Raw genomic sequence first — 21753 nt, 5'->3', positions numbered from 1 at the left:
CCTCCCACAGTACTGTGAGGAAACATTTGTCCTCATGCCGTGGCCTCGGTCGCACATCCCTCCCTGATCTGCCTGAACACACGACCAGCGTGAGCCAGCACAACCCCCGGAGCTGATGGCAAATGTCTGACACGCTCCAGAAATCTTTAGAAAGAGGCACCCGAAGATAAAAAAAAAAAAAATGCAAAGAAAATAGAGATAAAGACAGCATAAGGACAGTGAAAAATGAATAGTTACAGCTAACCAGTACATATGTCTATTTTATAGCTGGCTTTCGGAGTGATAGAGCAACAAATACACTATTATTTGTCTGTCAGTGACTATAACCACTAGACTGCCAGTGAAACCTGATCTGGCCTCACAGGCAGAGTTCCTAAGCAGGGAAAGCAAAGCTATTTATGCTGGTTGAAACTAAAGAGACTTGTGAGGAGACTTAAGAGATTTAAACAGGCAGCACCACGGTATATAAATTACACTAGTTACAAACACAAGATTATCCACAGTGGAATAAATAATTATTCATACATCCTGTTAGGACAGACTATCACTGCTCATTAAAAGACTTGAGGATAATTACAAACAAATAAACAAAGCTCGTTAAAGAGGAGTCGTAGCAAGTATGCAATAATGTTAAGGTTTATAGAAGAGAAATATGAAACAGTAACTAAGAAAAAAAAAATACTAACTTTTCAAGTGGTATTATTTGAAAAGGCATACAGGAGTAAAGATGATATTTCTGGAGCCTGTAAGGCAGCTCCGGCACCACAACTTCCAGCAGTAGCTTTTCTGCAGCAGAGTGGAGTGAAACAACAGGAGCAGAGACTTTCACAGCTACTCTGCAGCGTGGTGCGGGCAGCTGTGAAGCTGTCAAGAATCATATGGTTTGTGCTACTGCTCCTGCTCCAGCAAAGCTGGGGACTGCAGCTGAAGCAAGTGCTCGAGTGCTCACCACGGGGAGGGTGCTGGGGGAACCCTTGGCTAAGGACTTGTGAACACACGGATACAGAAGGTAAGGACAGGAGCAGCAGAACATTCCCTGGCCACTGCCAAGAGACCGTGGGGCTGAGACAGAGGGGAGGGATTATAAAAGGGGGGGGAAAAGGTTTCACGCTTTTCAGGGAGGGTAAGCAGAAGGGCTGCCAGTGGCAGTGAACTCCCTCCCAGGATCTGGATGCTAGAGAGACCCTCTGCAGGAAAGCCACATTCCTCTGCCTCCCAACATGCCACGTGGCTGGCTTGCCACGCAGTACAAAGTGGACAGTTCCATCACGTTAGCCTTTTAAGTTTAAGTGCTCAGTAAATATTTTAAGTTATGTCTGTATGGGCAGAAGGTAGAGATTTTTTCCTATCAGCTGAGGATTGCAGAAAGTACTTACAAGTCTACTTTCCATATGTCAATATGCAATTAGAGGATCTAAATCTGTGATGCAAGAAGAGCTCTCATACTGAAGATAGTGAAATTGAGATACTGGCAACTCTTAAGATCAAACCCTAGATCTGTTATCATAATTAGCATATTTTAAGAACAGGATAATTCAAAATGGGATAAAAAGCAAGAGACGATGTGTCACAAATCTTTTTATAAGCTACTAAGAAAAAAAAAAGCAGCAGCTCACCAGTACACCATTTAAGATATATCCTAGGTGCTCCAACCCAAAATGTAAGTTCATCACTATTTGTAACTTTGACTTAATTTCTAATTTTTCCCACAAATGCTACTTTTTTTATATAGGTTTAAAGTTGCAGAGGTGGTTTATTACCAGGAGGTGCTTATATGCCTCACCTCACCCCAAAGGATTTCACAGATGCACACAAATTTTAATACATAACACTGAAGAAAAATTATGTTCAGAACGGACCAGACATACTGGGTTACGAGGATGCAGTAAGAGGCAAAAAGGCTAATAATGTCTGAAGTTAATGTCTGCTCCTATCGAGCCATGTGAGGAGATCCAGACTCAGATCTTGTTTGAAGGATGCCCTTTGTAACCAGAAACATGTCAATCTCAGCATCCCTTCTTTTGCAGCCATTTTCTTCTACAAGTTCTTATTTTATCGGGTTGTCTTGGTCAGTGCCTCTTCTTCACACAGAATTTACTAAAGCCCCTGACAAGAATCTAAAGTGCTACAATCCTCCCCTGTCCACATCCTGACAAAGGAAAACAAAATGCCCTGCAGCCAGTTAATCCTGGAGGAAGGGAGAACAGTCACTATTTCCTCTACTTGACCAATGACATACAGTCATCAGGACTCATCCTAAAACACACTTTCCAGTTAAAGGAGTTCATTTCAACACATGCAGTATTGGGCAACTAGTTGCACAATATTAAATTACAACCAGAGGAGAAGAAACATCATCTAGTTTGCTTGCAAATATTCAGTCAGAAAATTACGGTAAAACTGAGAGTCCCCCAAACTTTTTTTTTTAACAGAATTAAGGCTGAGCATCGGGATTATCAACACTTAAAACACATCAAGTCCCCCTATAGTATGACTTCCAAGAGTAAGCAGAAGCCCCTCCTGGATCCTTCTGAGCTGGGAAATGGCACTGGGGTATCCTGTGGCAGCCAAGGCTCCTTGATAACAAGCAGATGTGCAGAATGGCTAAGCAAACATGTTGTGTTTATGCCGTGTCCCGTAACTCACAGATGTACACTCTGAGTGCTGTGCAGCTGCTGGAAACCTTCAGAGTGGTCCATGTGAGTTTGCATGACCCTCAACAGTATCAGATGAGAGTCCCACTCCCACTCTCCTGCATATTTTTTATACATGGGTAGGAGGCACTGCCATGGACCTGCAACTCCGTGTATACACCTGGGGAAATAAAGTTTCATTCCTCATTTTCATAGGAATAATTTCCTTCCATGTCTCCAGGATTCCCACACAGCTGAATGCCAAGGAAGGCAGCAAGTAGGCTATGCTGAACATCATTATCAGTTAGACACTTGGAGTTATCCAACCCTTTCAGTACTAAATGGTGAAGGCGGCAGACTAAAGGAAATCCTGCAGCCGCCTGTTCTGCAGGGAGGTGTTAAAGGTCCCCTTCCCTCAGGAGAGCATGCCCAGGGGAATCCAAGCATCCCATGGAGATGAAGGAAAGCTGTTAGCAGCAGAGATACAAACTCATGGATTCAGCTCAAGAGATGTTCACCTCTTAGCTTTTCCGAAATCCTTCCCAGCCGATTGTGGCACAGGGATTACCAAAGAATTTTTGCTGTGCATTCACCTTTTCAATTAACGACAATAAAAACGACTCATTCTTGTTGTTTAAACAGGAAAAGTCGATGGATTATATCTGAAAAAACCCAAGGCATGGCAATTCCGGTAGGATCCACCAGCTACAGCCATCGCCTCGACATGAAATACAAAGTTGCAGATGTTCACTACCGCCATTTGCCACAATAACAACTGCACTAAAGCTAAAACAGAAAACCAACTTGGAAAGCATAAAGATCTACTGCATTCATGTTTTGGGTTGAAATAGAAGGTGAAGAGGGTATCATGTAATTTTTGCTATGAGCTTGTTTGTTTTTGAAGGAATTACGCACTAATTTTCATCAAGGTCTGGAAATGCCTTCAGGATGTCTTTTGCACACACACTAGTTATTACAGAAACTTAAAATGTTTTTAACGTCTATTTTTCACAACGAAAATTAAGCTCAGCACAATAAAGTTGAATATATGGGAGCAAAACAGAACTTCAGAGCATTGTTTGTACTGATTACCGAAGCAGACTGATGAGAATTGGCCATGAGAATTCTTCTCCCACCTAACCCTGTTAGTAGTTTTAACATATGCTAAAAGGCTAAATTAAATGCTACAGGGGACCTACTATTTATTTAGCTCTGCCAGGTTCTGTTAACACATAAAATACTTTGCCTTTGCTTTTATGCTGTGTTATTTAAAGAGTAAACTGTTTTTCTCCTTGCTGAAGATCCACCATTGTATCATTTATGTAAATTCAAATCAAGACCCACAAGCTGCCTTTTAAGTGAAAAAAAAAAAAAAAAAGATTTCTGGCTTGAAACAACACCAGAGGTCTGCATCACTGTGAGTTCTAATACATGTGAGATATTCACAGACGTGAAGTTATTCTAAAACTCTGGGATTCAGATGAAGCTTTTCAGCTTCATCTAAACATGCTATAAATACCTGGACCACAATAATGAAGAAGCTTGATAGGAAAACTGACTGAAGAAGCCTCATTAGGTGATGCATAATGGCTTCACACTGACACAGGGTTAACAACCCAATAAATCACCGATCTGAATGAAGGATACTAAGGATAGAGAAGGATGCAAAGGGCAACATGGAGATACTACAAAGAAAAAGAAGCAGAAGTTCTCAGCTGAAAGCTGTATTTAAACATTTGACACACTAAGTGTTCTCCTTCCAATAAGAAACTGAATCACAGAACAACTTGAAATTGTGAAGTGGTCTGACACTATTACACTGTTAGAGTTGGGTTTGAAATTAATATTTAACTTATGCAGCAAAATTCCTTGAAAAAAAAGGAGGCAGGAGGGAGTTCATATGAACTCCAGGTGAAGAATTTTAAAAGTTTGCACAAAGCAATTAAACTGCATTAGGCAATAATTGCTTTCCAATTTCTTCAAACCAGCACAGTTGGAGTTCTACAGCCATGTAATCAACTTAATGATACTCTTCTCATTTGAAAGAAAGAAAACATTACCCTCCAAACACCACCAAAACAACACATTTAACTGACATTTTGAAATTTAGAAAATATGCTCTTATTCACCATCAGTATGTGTCAGCTTTAATTTAAACAAATGTTTAAAGCTCAGTTAGGGTTTCACATACCCTAAATGCAGGAGGGGTTACCAGAATGTCAATGCTGAATGAATTGAATTTAGAGGTCCTACTCCAAGGCCATATGGATCATTCTTTAATGTCCATCAGAACTGACATGTACTCCCAAATAACAATCCCATATAGACTGCAACTGGGAGTATACCTGAAAGGTGATACTTTATGCAATTTTGAGAGGTGAATCAACCTCTGACCGATAAAACTTCAAGAATAAAAAGTTCTGTGGCCTCCTACTTTGGTGTGTATTTGTACTCAGAAAGTGTTGTCTGTTCAAGCCAAATTCCCTCTCTTAGGAAATCAACCATAAAATCATAGAATGGGTTGGGTTGGAAAGGACCTCAAAGATCATCTAGTTCCAACCCCCTTGCAGGACACCTTCCACTAGACCAGGTTGTTCAAACCCCACCCAACCTTCCAGCGAGGGGTGGCCACAATCACACCAAACCCACATAAACCCACAGAGGTGCCAGCACCTCTTGGAGCCAACTCCATACAAACACTAAGTAGGGTCTTACTATCTGAAAATTACTAAAATTTACCATATACCAAGTTGGTTTAAAATAGCAGTTTTTCAAGAAAGTTTCATCAAAGTAGGGTAAGCAGATGCACAGAGGATATTAAAGAGCAGGGCAGACATGATACCATCCATGACTCCCAGTACTTTCAGTTCAGGGCCTCCCTCTGTCAGCTGTGATTCCTATATACTCCTTCTCAGTTTCTCTTTCATGAACTTGCCCAGTCTGTTCTTAACCTCACATAAATTTTCAGCAAACCACATCCTTTGGCAAGAAGTGTCACTCTAGACAACTATTTGCTGTGCAAAGAATCGCCTCCTTTTATTCTGCCTCTAACCCTGCAAAGTTTCATTTGATGACCCTCAGTTTCTTGCATTAAAAGAAACTGAACAGCCAGGATACAGCCACCTATGATTTTGAAGCTTTTTATCTTCCTTCTGTAACATCTTTTACAGACAGAATGGTTCTCAATTGCTTAACTGGGAGCTACTTCAGATCTTTGATCAATCCTTCTGTTGTTCCGCGAAAAACTTTTTAAGTTTTACTACATTCATCTTTGAAGTTAGAGATACACTTTCTGTAAGCCTATGAAAATTAGTCCAAACTCATTTCTCTCGACGTTTCCAACCTCACCAAGGAGATCACATGTGTTCAAGCCGAGCTTTAGCACATCGAAGCTATGAGCTCAGAAATTCTCTCTTCACTAATCACACTCCAGTCTCTCTCAGTCCCTGTGTGAAAGCAGACTCCAGATGCACCATCCATACCCTGTGAATGAACATCCTTCTGGCAAAGGTCAGACACACTCACAGGGATCATATCTGCAACTACAGCTTTGGGATGCTGTGAGTGCAGATTTTGCCATTTAAATTGCCTGTATTTTCAGTCAGCTGGGATATGGAAGGGAGGAAGGAATGATGAATGAATGGGCAGGGCGTGACAGAGGGTTTGCTGGGAGAGGGAAATGGAGGGTGATGGAGAAACGGGACTACTGACTGTGGGAAATAATACAGATCACACAGAAAGCCAAAGGAAGCAAGAAGAGAACAGAGTCACAGCTAACAAGGAAAATGAACAAGAAAACGGTTAAAGTGTGAGAAGAAATATCATGTCACAAACACCTGTCTGTGAGCCACTGGAGATGAGGGAAGGAAACTGCAGATCAGGCGGAGAGACAAAGAAGAATAAACCACAACTAAGTGGATACTGAAATGATGATTAGAACTGATGAGCAGAGATTAGGATTAGAAAAATAAAGAGAATGGGAATATGAAGAGAAGTCAACAACATGAAAAAAGACAAGTAGCTGACAAAGAAAGCTGAAGGCAAAAAAAAAAAAAAAACAAAACAGAAAAGGTGTTATTGGAAGAAATGAAAAATCTGTATGAAAAATCTGTATTCACTCCACACTGGAACAGAACTTAAGATCCCAGACTCCCACCATCGCCTGTGACTATCATGGATCTCTGCAATCCTATGACAAAGTAGGCATCCCATGTTGTAACAAGTACTGTTGTCAGTCCTTCAGCACAGCCTGACAGACTGCCAGTCGTGACATCCCGCTCATGGGGTGCTTCTGTCTGTCTGCCATCTCCCTGAGGAAAGAAAATCTGTCCAGGCATCAGACCTGACCTGCCAGTGCTCAGCTGGCTGCCCACCCGTGCAGGACAGCTGTGTGTAAGCAGCAGGAAGACCCAGGTGGAGACAAGCAGCCTTAGCAGGATGGGAGAGAGACAGAAAAACTGCCTCAGAACATCTGTGAGAGGCTGAGAGTGGGACTCCAGAAACCTGGAGCAGCTGTGAGCACCTGCTCACACCGGGCAAGAGACATTTCTAAGGATGGTTTGTGTGGCTGGACCTTCCTATGAAACGGAGCAAATCACAAAGGTCTGTGCAACCTAAAGGCCCAGTCATGAATGTCACTGATTACAGTGTCAAATTCCACAAGGCACAAGTTGTACAGGAGAGCATTAAATACATTATGGTCACAATGGCAATCGTTCCGCCCAAGGAAAAGGCAGGATTTCAGTGCCTGTGAAACCCTTCTTTGGCCCCACTTGTGCGACACGCCTTCTGTGCTCTGAGAGAGACACGGACCATCTGGAAGGAACTCAAACCAGAGGGAAGAGTTGGAGCTCAAGAAAACACCATCTACAAAGAAAGTAGCAACAAATTTGGGATTTCTGTTACGAGGTAAAGCATGCTGGGGAAGTAAACCAAGCCCCTTTGGCACAAATCTGTCCTCCATTATACTTGGCAGATGGTACAAGTAGTAATGGAATAAACCCAGAATGAGGAGAGTGTGGGTTAGACGTGAGGAAAGTGCTTCCAACAGTTAAAACAAAGAAGAGACTGGAAGGGACTGTTTAGGGAAGATATGGAGTTCTTATTACTGGAAGATTTAAAAGCAGTTTATGTAAGCTTGTGTCAGGAATGACAGCTGTAGATAGCTGCCTTGGAAAAGGAGGGGAATGAGATGACTTCCAAAGGTCCCTTCCTGCCCTATGGTGGAGCTGCTTTAACAACGATCTGTTATGAAATTCTTCTGGAGACCATTTCCCTAGTTGATGCATGAACAGACAGGATACACAACCAGCAAATATTTAACTTTTTCCTCATTTTTCAGTGTGTGTTATTAGTCTTTAATTGTGCCTTGCAAGCCAAATCAGTAATTTCACTCTGGGTTAGACAGGTCATTGATATAATGCTGAAATATTACTTCACTATTATTAAATAATTAATTTTTGTGACACAAAGGAATGCTATGTCCACTTTCCAGATGTAGAAGTAACTGACTGACTTCACAGGAAGATACTGTAAATGCTTAAATGGATCTAGATCTGAAAGGGTAAAGGCAAAACTCTGCAATGATTTCAAATACCCTATGTCATGCATAAGGTCCATCCTCTGCAGAAACAATCCTTGGAGAAAAATATCCATGTAAAACTACAAATTGTATTGTAATATATGAGCATGAAAAGAAATAATCAATTTCAAAATTAATCTTAATATTGTTATCTCCTAAAACATGTGCTTGACTTTGCAAGTTTAATAATTTTTAAAAATATTTTAATATTAAATCCTTTATCTAACTCCTCCTGCCCAAAGATCTAGCTTCTCCTTCCATCACTGCAGTGTTATTCTGCTCAGATTATCTACTCTCTCTGCCACTCCACAATTTCTTTTTCCACCAAGTGGTGTTCTGAGAGTTGCAAGTTTTGTAACGCACTTTAAGACTAAAAAAACAAAAAAAAAGAAAAAGAAGGAACAAAGATAAAGAAGTTTACTGCTACTTTTCCACTTTTCCACCACTTCCTTTGTTCAAGCAATCTACAGATGTTCACCAACCACTTCTTTTTGATGGAATAAAGCACCCAAGCCCTCCATCTCCAGACTCCAGATTTGATCTTAGCAGCAGCAATAAAGCAAGGGGGAATAGTGCAATTGGTCTGGAATGAAAATTAAGTGCTTTGTCCAATTACAAGTGAAGCAGGAAAGCAGGAAGGTGTTTTGCCAGGGTTTCGGGGTTTTTTTGTAGTTTTAGCAACAGGCTCACAAGAGCAGATACTTAGCAGGCCAAAGTACCAAAATCAAAAAAGCTGTTTGAAAATCTCAGCTTCTACTTATTTATTTTAAGAATGTTCCGCCTTCGTGATTATGGCAAAAGGACAGAAAATGTGCAATTAATACAATTTACAGTCTCTGGGAGCAGACAGAAAGCAAAATGAATGAAAAGGTGTTTTGTTCTTCTATGAAATTGTTTCTAGGCCACTCTTGTTAGCTTTTAATGCTTGGGGTTGACAATGTGGGGAGCAGGGGAGGAAGGTGGAAGTGGGCTCTGCTGTAAGTCACAGCCGGCTCCTGGCTGCTTTCCTGCCTCTTGGGCTGCACTTCCCCTGCTCCCTGCAGGCAGCACAAACCAAAGGAGCAGATTCCTTTCGAAGAAGCTGGATTCCACTCAGCCATAAGTCCTGGGCTGACAGAAGCTTCTCACAAGGCTTATAAAAAGAAAAAGGGAACAACCAAAGGAAAAGGCTCCAAAGCCGGTGACGCTCATGATATATCGGAGCTGGCAGCGTTACGTCTGCCACTGCCAGGCTTGGGAGTTTATCTTTGCTGGATGTTATTGCCCCTCCCCACATGTGGTCAATAATTCACTCCTTCCTTCCAAGCACATACCTCACCCCTTTCAGCCTCCCTACCCCGATATGGCTCAGATTCTGTTTATTTTAAAGGTTTTTAAACATATTGCTTTCTGAGCACTAACACTAAATGTGTTGCTCGATTCCCTGCCACAAACCCATTTGCAGTCAATAGTTCTCTTGGACTCCCATATCCTACCTCAGAAAGGTTCCAGTATTGGCCATGTCTCTTTGCCTTTCTCTTGAATGCTCTTATTTAGCCTCAATCTCAGGAAGGATCCAGAGAAAAATAGACAAGCCAAGCTTTGGCTAATCTATCAGCTACTAAATCTCCATCCTGGTTCTGACATATCTTATGTCAAAATCATTGTTTTTCAGTTGCAAATAATTTATTTCACAGGAAAGACTTCATTTCATGTCCTGTGCTTCTCCAACTCTCTTATCTTGATTTCTGAAGACAGAAACCCAGAATTGTCTTATACTCAACTCTGAAAAAGTGATGCAAAAGTAGCTCCACCTACACCTACATCTACTTCTGGTGGAGGCTTGGATTCTTTTCTGTCTTCTAGGCAATTTCTGCACTGTCTGTTACAATATACTGTCATAATTCTCCTAAGTCTCACATATCTAAAGTTATTTTTAAATATATAAACATTCCACTTTACTGGAAAATAAAGGTTACTTGTGTTATAAAACAGAAACAGAAAAGCTTACAAAAAAAGAGGCGAAGCTGATGAGTATGAATTACTTGGAAATCAGCTTCAAATATCTACTTCCCCAAGTTACAGGTTTAGTCTCTGTGGAGTCACACTTCATCCTAAATCTTGAAGCATTTCCTCCCACCATTACACAACCCAACGCTGTCAGTGTATGTTATTCCACATGCTGTATTTTCTCCTAAGAAAACAGAGTCAAGCCCCCAGAATCCAGTCTTCCTACTCCCAAAGAAACCCTGACATCTGTTTTCTTCCCCCACCGTTATGAGAACATCAATGACTTCTGCAACTCACCCCAATTCTGCATCCAAATTTGGAATCAAAATTACCTGGAGTCAGAGAAACCTCTGACTCTCAATTAATTGTTTCATATCTCCTTAGTACATCTCTTTCCAAAGTCTCAGAGACAGAGTATTATCACTATTATTTTAATTAAAAATTAACAGTACCCAGCTTTTTAATGCTTTGATCAGCCAAAGCAATGAGCCTGTAACAGCCATTCCATCTTGACTAATCAAAGTCAACACTCTCAGTTGGAAGGAAGAGTAAGTAGAGGGCAAATAAGGGCTGGTTCAGAAGCAGGCAGAAGTCTTTTCAGAAGACTGTTGTCCAGCTTTTAAGAAACCAGTTTATGTCTATGGAAAGTGCTGTAATCAAATATTCATGATAACAGCAAAAAAGTAACCTTGAGAAGAACAGAGATCAGATGAAACAGCACTAAATTTTTTGCAAATGATCCAAAACAGGGTCAAATAGTGAAGCAAAACAGCTGTTCAGTTCAAGTTGCTCTACATATCTACTGCAATTTAACATCAGCTTTGGAAAATTCCATTAAAAATAGAAATTTTTGTGTATTTCGTTCAGGTGTACACACAAGAGCTATTTAACTGAAATTCTCTATAAGAAGGAAAGTAGCTCTTGGAACCTTAAGAAGTTTGTGAGCACATAAAACATAAAAATTATATATGGCTCAAGTAGATTAAGTAATTTTTTGTGCATGTAAAATACACTCTGTGTTGGACTAGGAGGAAGTAAAGTGATGACGACAATTCTCTGCAAGTCTGTCAAAATATAATTACACCTGTAACTGTCTGGTAGCTGGTAACAGCACTCTCTGCAGCAGGAGAGACCTGCTACTGGGTTAGGAGCTGTCATCAGAGCTTCAGGAGGGAAGCTCTACTGGAGTTCTGTGGCACCATTTCAACAGTGATCACACAGTGTGTTCTGGTTTCCCTCATAAAATGTAATTAAGACTTTCAATGATTTTGGGGTAATTCATATTAATAAAAAGTTAAAAAGTACAAATGCTATTTTCTCTATTACAAATTCTGAAATAAGGAAGAACACAGTAGATATGATAAGAGATTTGGTTTACTTTGTTCCTGAAAATACAGTCACACAAGCTGAAACACCAAAAATAACTTCATACATATTTGCTAATACACCATTCCCTGCGCAGGAGGAAAGCTTCAGTAATCACATTTTATCGCCTATCACTTATGCCTCTTTTAATTTAACCAGGTAATGTGCTGTATTTCAAGGGTTTACCAGTGCAGTCTGAGGTCAGCACTCATGGAACGTGCTTTTCACCTTGCTCTCCCCACACACCAATTAACCCCTCGGTCCCAAGCACAGGCTGCTGCTGCTGCTGCCAGCACTTCAAAGCGCCAGCAGCGTCCCAGCCCTGTGCCCCGAGCACTCTGCACCCCATCCCATGACTCCCAGCCCTGCCCCTGACTCAGCACCCTCCTCCTCGCTCCCTCACCTGGTTTTTGCTTCCACACCCACGGAGGCGGTGGAGCTGGCAGACTCCTCGGACACTGAGTGCTGAAGGACTGGTGTTAGCTGCTTGGTGCTGTCCACTTCCGCTTGGGCATCCTCTTCTGCAGACTGCTCTTTGACTTCTGTTCAACAAATAAGGAAAAAAAAATCATTTAGTATGTTATCTACTTATTTAGGCTAAAAAAATCCATCTGCAAGCTTCCCCTCGTGCAGCAAACATCCATTTTATTTATGGACAGATTAACCCATGTAACTTTCTTCTGAGACAGAACAAAATGAAAAGAGTAGGAAATTACCATCTGTAGCTAAAATATGAAATCGAATGCTTATAACATTATTTCCATAACACAGAGTTTCACTGTGAACTAAAGCTGTTCAATAAGCAATGAGGAACAGGGCAGGGGGAGAGTTGCTCAATGACAACCTTTTTATATGAGGTTGGGGTTTTAGACATTCCCTTTCTCCCCACATCTCCTCTCGTGCACCTGCTCTGTCAGCCCTGAGCAAACACCACAGTGAGCACACTAATCTGGGATATAACAAACCTTTTTTCCTCCCACATTAGCTTTAACTTTGATCAATTCCCTGACAAAGTCCATTCCTGGTTACACTAACTGTGCTGGCACAGCATTGAAGAGGTAAAGGAAGGAAGGATATAGTTTATGCCAGTTTAAACTTCCTTCTGATCTGAAGGAATATAACCAATTTTTTCAGCATCCTTTTAATTTAGCTTATTTGTCAGACAGAAACTTATATACACATCTACAGCCGACAGTGCTACTATTTGCCTAGAAAGTTTGTTTATGCTCTGAAACATGTAACACCAAGTTGCCACCATCTGTGCAACTTTAAATCCTCTTCCCATTCCCTTTCCTCTTTTGCACAAAGCGAGTCAGGAGTTTGCCAGAAGGACATGGCAACGTGCTGCTCCAAGTGCACCAGAATGCACAGTAACAAGGGTCAAGGCTGCAGAGCAACAACATGTGGTGTTTCTGCACTTCTGCATACCTTATTTTGAAACCTAAATAACATAAAAATTATATAGGACTCTGGCAGATGAGCTTTGGCATATCCAGCTTAAGACACAAGTGCCTCATCCTGCCTGGGTCCATGGCTGCTACATCTGTCCCACAGCAGCACTAGAGGAAGGACCTGCACCTGAGTCACACACCCCCTAAAGCCTCCAGTGAACACAGGTTTGAGCTAGGAGGCCAATGCATACAGTTCTTGCAATCAAGTTCAGTAAGAGTAAAGTAGCAGATAATTTAGAAGACTTAAGCAGAAGATACAGTCATATTTTTAAACAAATTAATACACAACATGTCAAAATATAATCAAATATTGCAAAGGATAAATGACTCAAGTGGAGAAATGGATCGTTAGGAGAATCTGTGACATGGGTGGGCATGCACAAAAACCTCCTACAAGTTTTAATCTTATACATAAAAACAATAAAAGAGAGAAAAATTCTCAGAACATAAAGCTGCACAGCTTGGTCTGCAATATTGAAATCATGTGCCCACTACAGCACATGGAGAAGGGTAAATCTGTCTTGTTTGATGTACAGAGATTGAAGTAAAATTACTCTTTAACCTCGAGTGAACACATTTAGGAAGACAATGTATAACATTTAAAACCCTCAATGAAGTTCTCTAAACCATACTGAAGAGAAACATAAAATTAAGAAAAAAAGAAAACAAAATTCCTGGTCATGATTGGGTGTGCCAGGTACTTACTGGAGCTGCTGTAAACTGAAATTGTTTCACCTATTTCAGTTAAGCTACTCAGTAATATACATCTGAAATGGTTTTGGACATCTGAAACATCCAAAAATGACTACCTGTTTGAAAGCCAAATGGCTCATGTCAAATCCCTTCCACCAACCTATCCTGAAGAACAAAATGCTGGATGATCATTTGATGCTAAATAAATATCCTGTTGGGAACACACCCTTTGTAATAGTAAATGGCTCCGTACAGAAAACAAAACAAAACAAACCCAAACCCCACACCCCTTAGTTTTTGGCACATCTGAACAAACATCCCTGCAATCATTCCTGGATGACGATTCCTGAAACCGTCAGCATCCAGCGGAGCCATTCACAACAGCCTGCAGTGCGTTTCCAACTAGGTTGGATTTGAAGGATAATTTTGTGCCAGTAACCCCAAAATTTCTAAATATGACCTCAAGGCAGAGAGCAAAACATAAACACTTGGAAGACAGACAGACGCCAAAGCACTAGGAACAAAACCCACACCACAGCCCGGGACAACCACGCCTGAGGAGCTCCAGGAAGACCACCGGAAACTGCGGCCTTGCTCTGATCCATCTTGGCGACTTTCTTTAACCCAGTTAAACTTCGCAAAAGGGACTTTGCTTTACTGTGTGCCTGCAGAAACTTTCAGCCATTTACTCTTTGCCAGCTTTCATCTCATTACCATTAGTGGGCACCCACCACACTGGGAAGGCGAAGTTCACGGGACTCCCTCAAGAACCCTGGACTGTGTGAGAAGACACAGATTGTTTCACTACACATGACAACTATCTGAGCTTACATCCTTATGGAGCTTTTACCCCTGCTGTTTGCTTCTCCAGAGAAGGAGGGACCCAAATTATACTAAATGAGACAAACAACATCCCAACTGCTGTCTCTGCAATAAACCAAACTGTGCCTCAATATGCCGCGGGAAGACTGAAAACTTGGTGCTTACTAAGTAGCATGATGAAAACAGTGTGTGTGTTAGTTGTGTGTGCCAGACTTCAACTTTGTGGAAGTTTTAAGGAAGAAGAGCAGTAATGCATTTCATGAGTCAAACTCTTAGGATAGGGGAGTCCAGCACTGGCCCAGCAAAGGGACATCTCAGACACACCTCAGAGATGTCCTTGGAAGCAGGTGGCACGATATATTTAATGAACACTCATCATATTTGGTTATGGCAACCTACTTTGAAGTCACTGGGAGTGAAGGAACCATGAATGATTAATAAATATGAAGCTCATTTGCTGATTCATATGTAAGGCTTTATTTTGAATCTTCATGATTGTTTCTGGCACAATGGAGGTCTTGCCCATGCATAATGAGTCAAGGAGGGGACTGAGATTTAAAAAAGCTAATTCCACAATTCCAAAATGTCTCTAAACTCTTTTTTTTAATGTCACTATTCTAAAACATTAGGAAAATACTAGAAAAATTTACATTTAAAATTTTTTTATTATTTGAAGACAATGACATCCATAGTTCTTCCCCACCTGGCTAGTGAGGATAGAAAAGCCTTCTTTTCTTATTAAGTTTAAAAGAAATCTCCCAATACTACAAGGAGTAAAGTTCCTATCCACATGAGTCATCAAAAGGGTTGAGACTTCCACATGCTTTACAGCTTGGGTAATACTCACAGAATCACAGCATGGTTGAGGCTGGAAGGCAGCCCAGAGGTCACCTTGTCCAAGGCCCTGCTCAAGCAGGGCCACCAGACCCAGCGGCTCAGGAGTATGACCAGATGGTTTCTGAGCATCTCCAAGGATGGAGATATGAAATAGTAGGGGAAAAAAATTAAATTCCCCCCATTAACAGGGGACAGATATGCAGGGAACTCACTGAGATTGATAAAATTTACAGTATTCCTTTGGGAATGTGATGAAGCAACATTGACTAAATATCTAAAAATGTTCTTTTGCTATAAACAATCCTTTTCTGTTTTCTAGTAATCACAAGACCCTATTCTGCAAGCTACTTGAGTAAAGCTGCAACAAGATAAGGAGATAAATATGTGGGCTCAGCCATGACAATCAGGCAATGAAAAGACACCAGCATATCCAAAAATTTTTCTTTTAAATAGTCGAAAACTACCTGTCAAGTCAAAACCTGAAAGTACTGTAGAACTCCTACAAAAAAAACCCTCTTTAAAATCTTATAATTGTCAGTATATAGTGACGCTGAAAAAGAAAAACCAAAGAGCTGTCATAAACATAAAATTAATATTCTACTGCTGTTTAGATGCAGCAGGTTGACTGTTAAACCACTTTACTGGCTGGGGCTTTACTGTCAGACCTACTGCTGATCTGGCAGACAGCGAACCAAATGTCACGAGCTTCCAAAACTTTCACAAGAACAGAAAGTATGGAAGGCTGGAAAATACCAGCATCACCAAACACAGCAGGGACGTTCCAGGGGTCTCAAACTATTGCTTACTGAGATGTTCTGCAAGAGGGAGTGACAAGCTTTTAACCAGCAGATGCAACAGCTACTTCTGCGCAGGGAAGGGGCAGTGCTGTGTCAGAAAACAGGCAATGGGACAGGGTGCTTTACACAGCCTTGCAGGGATCTACAGAACTACAAACACCACCACAACACTCTAGTCCTAGAAGTTTTGACAGATGAAAGACCAGGCCAATGTAGCAACAATATGAAAAGAAATCTTAACAAGGGAATGCAAACTGTCAGTTTAAAATGCCTATCTGTCCTGGTTTGGGCTGGGACAGAGTTAATTTTCTTCTTAGTATGTGGTACACAGCTGTGTTTTGGATTTAGGATGAGAAAAATGTTGGTAACACACCGATGTTTTAGTTGTTGCTAAGTAGTGCTTACTCTAAATCAAGGACACTTCAGTTCCCCGTGCTCTGCCAGTGAGAAGGTGCACAAGGAGATGGGAGGGACATGGCCAGGACTGCTGACTCCACCTGGCCAGAGGGACGTTCTATACCACAGAACATCATGCTCAGTATATCACAGAATCACAGAATGGTTTGGGTTGAAGGCAACCTTAAAGATCATCCAGTTTCAATCCCCCAGCCATGGACACCTTGCACTAGACCAGGTTGCTCAGAGCTCCATCCAACCTGGCCTTGAACACTTCCAGGGATGGGGCATCCACAACTTCTCTGGACAACCTGTTTCAATACCCCAACACCCTGACAGAAAAGAACTTCCTTCTAATATCCAATCTAAACCTACTCCCTCTTAGTTTGAATCCATTCCCCCTTGTCCAGTGTACTACATGCTGTTGTATAAAGTCCCTATCCATCATTCTTGTAGGTTCCCTTTAGATACTGGAAGCCTGGGGACAGTTGGGCAGGAGCTGCCGATGGCTGCTCAGGGACGGGCTGGACATTGGTCAGTGGGTGCTGAGAAACTGTGTTGAGCATCATTTGTTTGTCTTGAGTTTTATTCCTCTCTCTCTCTCTCTCTCCTTTTTATCATCATTATCACTATCATTATTAATATTTATTTCAACTATTAAACTGTATTAATCTCAACCCAGGTACTTAGCTGAAAGCTGGGTACGCCATTATCCAGTACTGTAATTACCAAGTTTCACTCAGTAACCCAATTTAGGAACAAAACAAGTTTGCACTAGTCATTATTCATAATTCTGTTACTGTTCTGGACACAGTTTGATAGAAACACCACTCTTCCTGTCAGGGTCTGGGGAAGCCAAACTGGCACATGCAGCGATCACTCGGGTGCAGGAATCTTTGACATACGACAACTTCATATGTGCAAGTTTTAGCAGCTGGGACAGACAAACTGCAGATAACTGGGCCCCTGCAGATCACCTGCAACCCTTTGGGATGACAGGGAGCCAAGCCAAGGCATGTTATAGAAACAGAACTGTTAAGGTTGGAAACGACCTTTAAGATCATCAAGTCCAACCATCAACCCAGCACCACCGTGCTCACCGTTAAACCATGTCCTCAAATGCCACATCCACAAATTCTCTGAACACTTCCAGGGATGGAGCCTCCACTGCTTCTCTGAGCAGGCTGTTCCAACACTTTACAACCCTTTCAGTGAAAAAATTTTTTCTAATATCTAATCTAAACCTCCCCAGCACAATTTGAGGACTACTGAAGGCCCCACAGAGAGTGATGGCTGTTAATGGCTGTCACCATTACTTGGGCTGCACTGAGCTCACAGCCACGTACTCTTGCCTGCTGAAAACCATCATGGGAGACAGCGGGGGAAAAAGCAAATCAGAGTTTAAGTGTGACAGTAATAACCACATGCAAGAGCCACTTCTACATGGACAGAGGCACATTTCTTTCATCTTAGGTGAACACTGTAATATTTTATTCACAACAGTAAACAGTGAAACGTACAACCACATCAGAAGTGGTTTTTTGGGGGGTTTTTGCTAGTGCTGCATGTGTTTCTTCTAAAACCACTACTTATCTATTTTTTTTGCCTTTCTGAGGGACATTGCAAGAGTAATGGCTTCAAAGTGAAAGAGGGTAGGTTTAAAGTTAATATTAGGAAGAAATTCTTCACTGTGAAGGTGGTGAGGCACTGGCACAGGTTTCCCAGAGAAGCTGTGGATGCCACATCCCTGGAAGTGTTCAAGGCCAGGTTGGATGGGGATTTGAGTGATCTGGTCTAGTGGAAGGTGTCCCTGTCCATGGTGGGTAGGTTGGACCCAAATGATCTTTAATGTCCCTTCCAACCCAAACCATTCCATCTATTACTTACTGCAACAGATGTTATATGGAGATAAGAAGAAAGTTTGCAGTTATTCTTTTTGTTAAATATATTTTATACAGAAAATAACTTTGTGCAATAAGATTTTCAATGTAAGACCATTTAAACAGCAATTTTGTTCACTCTAAAAACATGACACCATATTATGGGTAACCAGCTCCCAATGATCCATGGACTGAGGAGCTTCCCAAGCTAGGAGTGGTATTCAACAGCACTCATCCAATTATTTTTCCACTAGTTTGTTCAGGTCTTTTTCAAACCCATGTCGAGTTGTTCATGCCCAAAGCATCCAGTAGCACTGAATTCTATAATTGCAGTAGATGCCAAGTGCAAATGCACCTGGCCCTTGTGCTTTCTGAACACGACCTGGATGTCCCCTGATTTTTTGTGTTGCACAACAATGAATCACCGTGCCCTGTTCATTTTCTCCATACCACTCATCGTTTTGTGGGACCCTATTAAATTCCTCCTCAGTGAAATCACTTCAGGTTGAAGGCTTTTACCTCAACTGATCCCCTCAGAGAAGCTCTTACTTTCTTCTTGTCGTACTCGTTGGCCTTTCCTGTACTTTCCCAATTACAGCTCATCCACTTGGAGAAGAGAAAGCAGAACTGCACATGGCATTTAGCATGCAGTGATGCCAAAGATTTATAAAGCAACAGTAAAAAAGAAAAAAAAAACCAAAACCGTCACTGATGCTCTATTCTGCTTATCCCTGTGCCAGTAATTCTTAGAATTTGTTTCCTTCTTTGACTTCTAAAAGCTCTGCAATTCTCAGAAGAACTAAAGCACCACCTGCTCAGGTAGCAATAGCTATTTGAGAGTGATTTTTGTTTATACAAAATTAGGATGGTGATTCTCCCCTGCATGTTCTTTTACAGGCACTACTACTGAATTTTAGGAGTCATTTCATTTTCTATGGTCACTCTCCAGTGCCTTGCAGGTGGGCACCTCTTTTATTACCCTAAGTAAGTTTATTTTACTCACTATTTTCTTCCCCTTTGTACCTGACCTAGAAAAGGGTTAGCAGGGTTGATGCTTCTGGGACTCCAACACCAGCCTGGTTTATATATGATTTTAACTCATCAGCAGTGAATTTCTCTAATTCTTCTACCACACTGAAGAGTCAGCCTCAACACAGCATCACTAAAAATTAAGACGTCCATAGAACAAGGAAGGTGTCCCTACTCATGGCAGGGGGGTTGGAACAAGATGATCTTTGAGACCCCTTCCAACCCAAACCATTCTGTGATTCTGTGAACTACAACATACACAGAACAGCCCTTTTTCCCATCAGGAAATGCATGCTACTGTTTCAATATATTTGACTGGTAATGTCAACACCAACTCTCCCATCATGTCACTAATGACACAGCAGCAGGGTTAAGATTTGAGGTAATGGAAAAGTGGAATATTCTAAGTCTTTGAAAATTTCCAAAACCTGTTGGTTATGTTTAACAAAGCACAGTTTGATATCAAAACTGCAAAACCAGTATTGAATAAATAAGCAAAAAAAGAAGTTGCCTTTCAGAAATAACCTCCACGATGAAAAACCCAGCAAAGGTAGAATTGATCTGGAAATAACAGATTCCACCAGCTCTCAAAACACCTGAGACAGAGATATCAGTCAGAAGGTAAAAAAATCAGATTTTTCTAAATGGTTTATTTTAAGCTTCCATGATGATAAATAGTATTATCGAGTCTGCCTGTAATGATTTAAAGGCAAATATCAAATAACTTCCTTTTGTGTTTGCTTTCCTCATTACAAACAAATTACCAGAATATAATGCAAAAATAATAAGATGTTTACAATAATTACAACAACATGCTTCAGTTCTGCTAATTTTTCCAGTGGCTGGACAGGTAGGAGTCAGCAGCATTAGAAAGAATAAACTACTCCTTTTCTAATAAGTACATAGAATATTAATTGCCTCAAAACATATTTAAATGCATTTCTAAGCACATATTTGCTGCAAATATTTATGGACAAATTTAATCTGCAAGCAAGTCCTCAGTGGCGTTAATTTTTCCTTTCATTAATTTTAGAAGGGATGAGTAGTAAGTGATGAGGCCTCAGTATCTGCCTGAAAAGCACAAAGTGGATTTTAAAACAACTTTGGTGTTAACACGTGGCTGAGAGCTTTTGCCACTGATTAACCCAAACCAGGACTTGCTCTCAGGTGTGTTTTACTTTGTCTTAATGAGAGGCTCTACTCAGTATCGTTCATGTCACTGCAAAGAATGTCTGTATTTCCTCTAATAAGTAGGATATGGCAAGATTTTTTTTTCTTTATAAAAGTGTTTTTCAGGCTGCTTCAAAGCTGATGAGATTCTGAATTAGTTCAAAATTCCTTGGCAGCCCCTACATGAATAACTTTCCATCACTGAGAAGTGTTTGTTTCTGGTCCTTCTGTGCTTTGCCCAGAGACAAATGAGGCTGGTTGGAGGAAGGCACATCCTCAGGAATTTAATGTGAAGTCCAACAAGAAATCAACTGGTCAGGCAACATGACTGGGTCTGGTAATAACGTTACCAACGACAATAATGCAGGCAAGGACATACTGGTTGATAAAATCATCCAGGCTGCTCTGTTAGCAATTCTGAAGTTCCAAACACCATGAGGAGGTGAGGGTCTCACAGAAAGTAGTGCTGTAAGAACTGTTTGACATGGTATGGATAGTAGACAGAATACCTGATGGATTTACTATTAATTTCCCAAGACACTCGGCAGTTCATAGAAACCTGTCTTATCGCATTTCTCCCAGATCAATATCTGAATCCCAACATTTTTATGTGACACAAAGATGGGAAGAATTGCAGACTCTAGGATGAGTCGAGATATTTCACAAGTGTTCTCAAAGGAGAAAAATTGAATAATCAAATAATTAACACACAGAATTTAGTTTGAACTTGAAATGCAGAGCCAAGAAAATACCAAGTACAGAAACTTGCTGAAACTAGCAGAAGATGGGGGAAAGGAGCAGAAGCAAGTCTTCATTAATAGCAGAAGGGGCACCAAACCTACAGAAAGTATATCATGAGGTATTTAGTATATTCTTTCTTTCTTTAGATTAGCAGTTCTATATTTGCCTATAAGTGTGTGCACAAAGCCACACGTTTTCCACAATTTTCTGGCTTGTATTTTTCTGTCCATTAGAGACTCACCCATCAGAAGAAAACTACTCTTACGGAGAGGAACAACACAAGAGGATCTACAGGAGAACATATTATTCCCCAGGGAACTATCCTACAGTGTTTTACTGATAATTAGACAGGTGGAAGGTGGTGCTGGC

At 41.0% G+C, this 21753-nt stretch overlaps 1 protein-coding gene across 11 annotated transcripts in view; it reads right to left on the bottom strand.

The window, feature by feature from the left end:
- The window catches only part of KMT2C (lysine methyltransferase 2C), a 192889-nt gene that overhangs the window by 117834 nt on the left and 53302 nt on the right, over positions 1–21753 (bottom strand). For all 11 annotated transcript variants that reach the window (XM_064638459.1, XM_064638481.1, XM_064638474.1 and 8 more), the window contains one exon: positions 11972–12110. In XM_064638459.1, coding sequence (XP_064494529.1) covers positions 11972–12110 — 139 coding nt within the window. The remainder of the gene's footprint in view (positions 1–11971; positions 12111–21753) is intronic.

This window comes from Pseudopipra pipra, chromosome 1 (genome assembly GCF_036250125.1).
Source record: "Pseudopipra pipra isolate bDixPip1 chromosome 1, bDixPip1.hap1, whole genome shotgun sequence".
NCBI classification, from domain to species: Eukaryota; Metazoa; Chordata; class Aves; order Passeriformes; family Pipridae; genus Pseudopipra; species Pseudopipra pipra.
The sequence above is the reverse complement of the archived record's forward strand: the minus strand, read 5'-3'. Positions and strand labels throughout refer to the sequence as shown.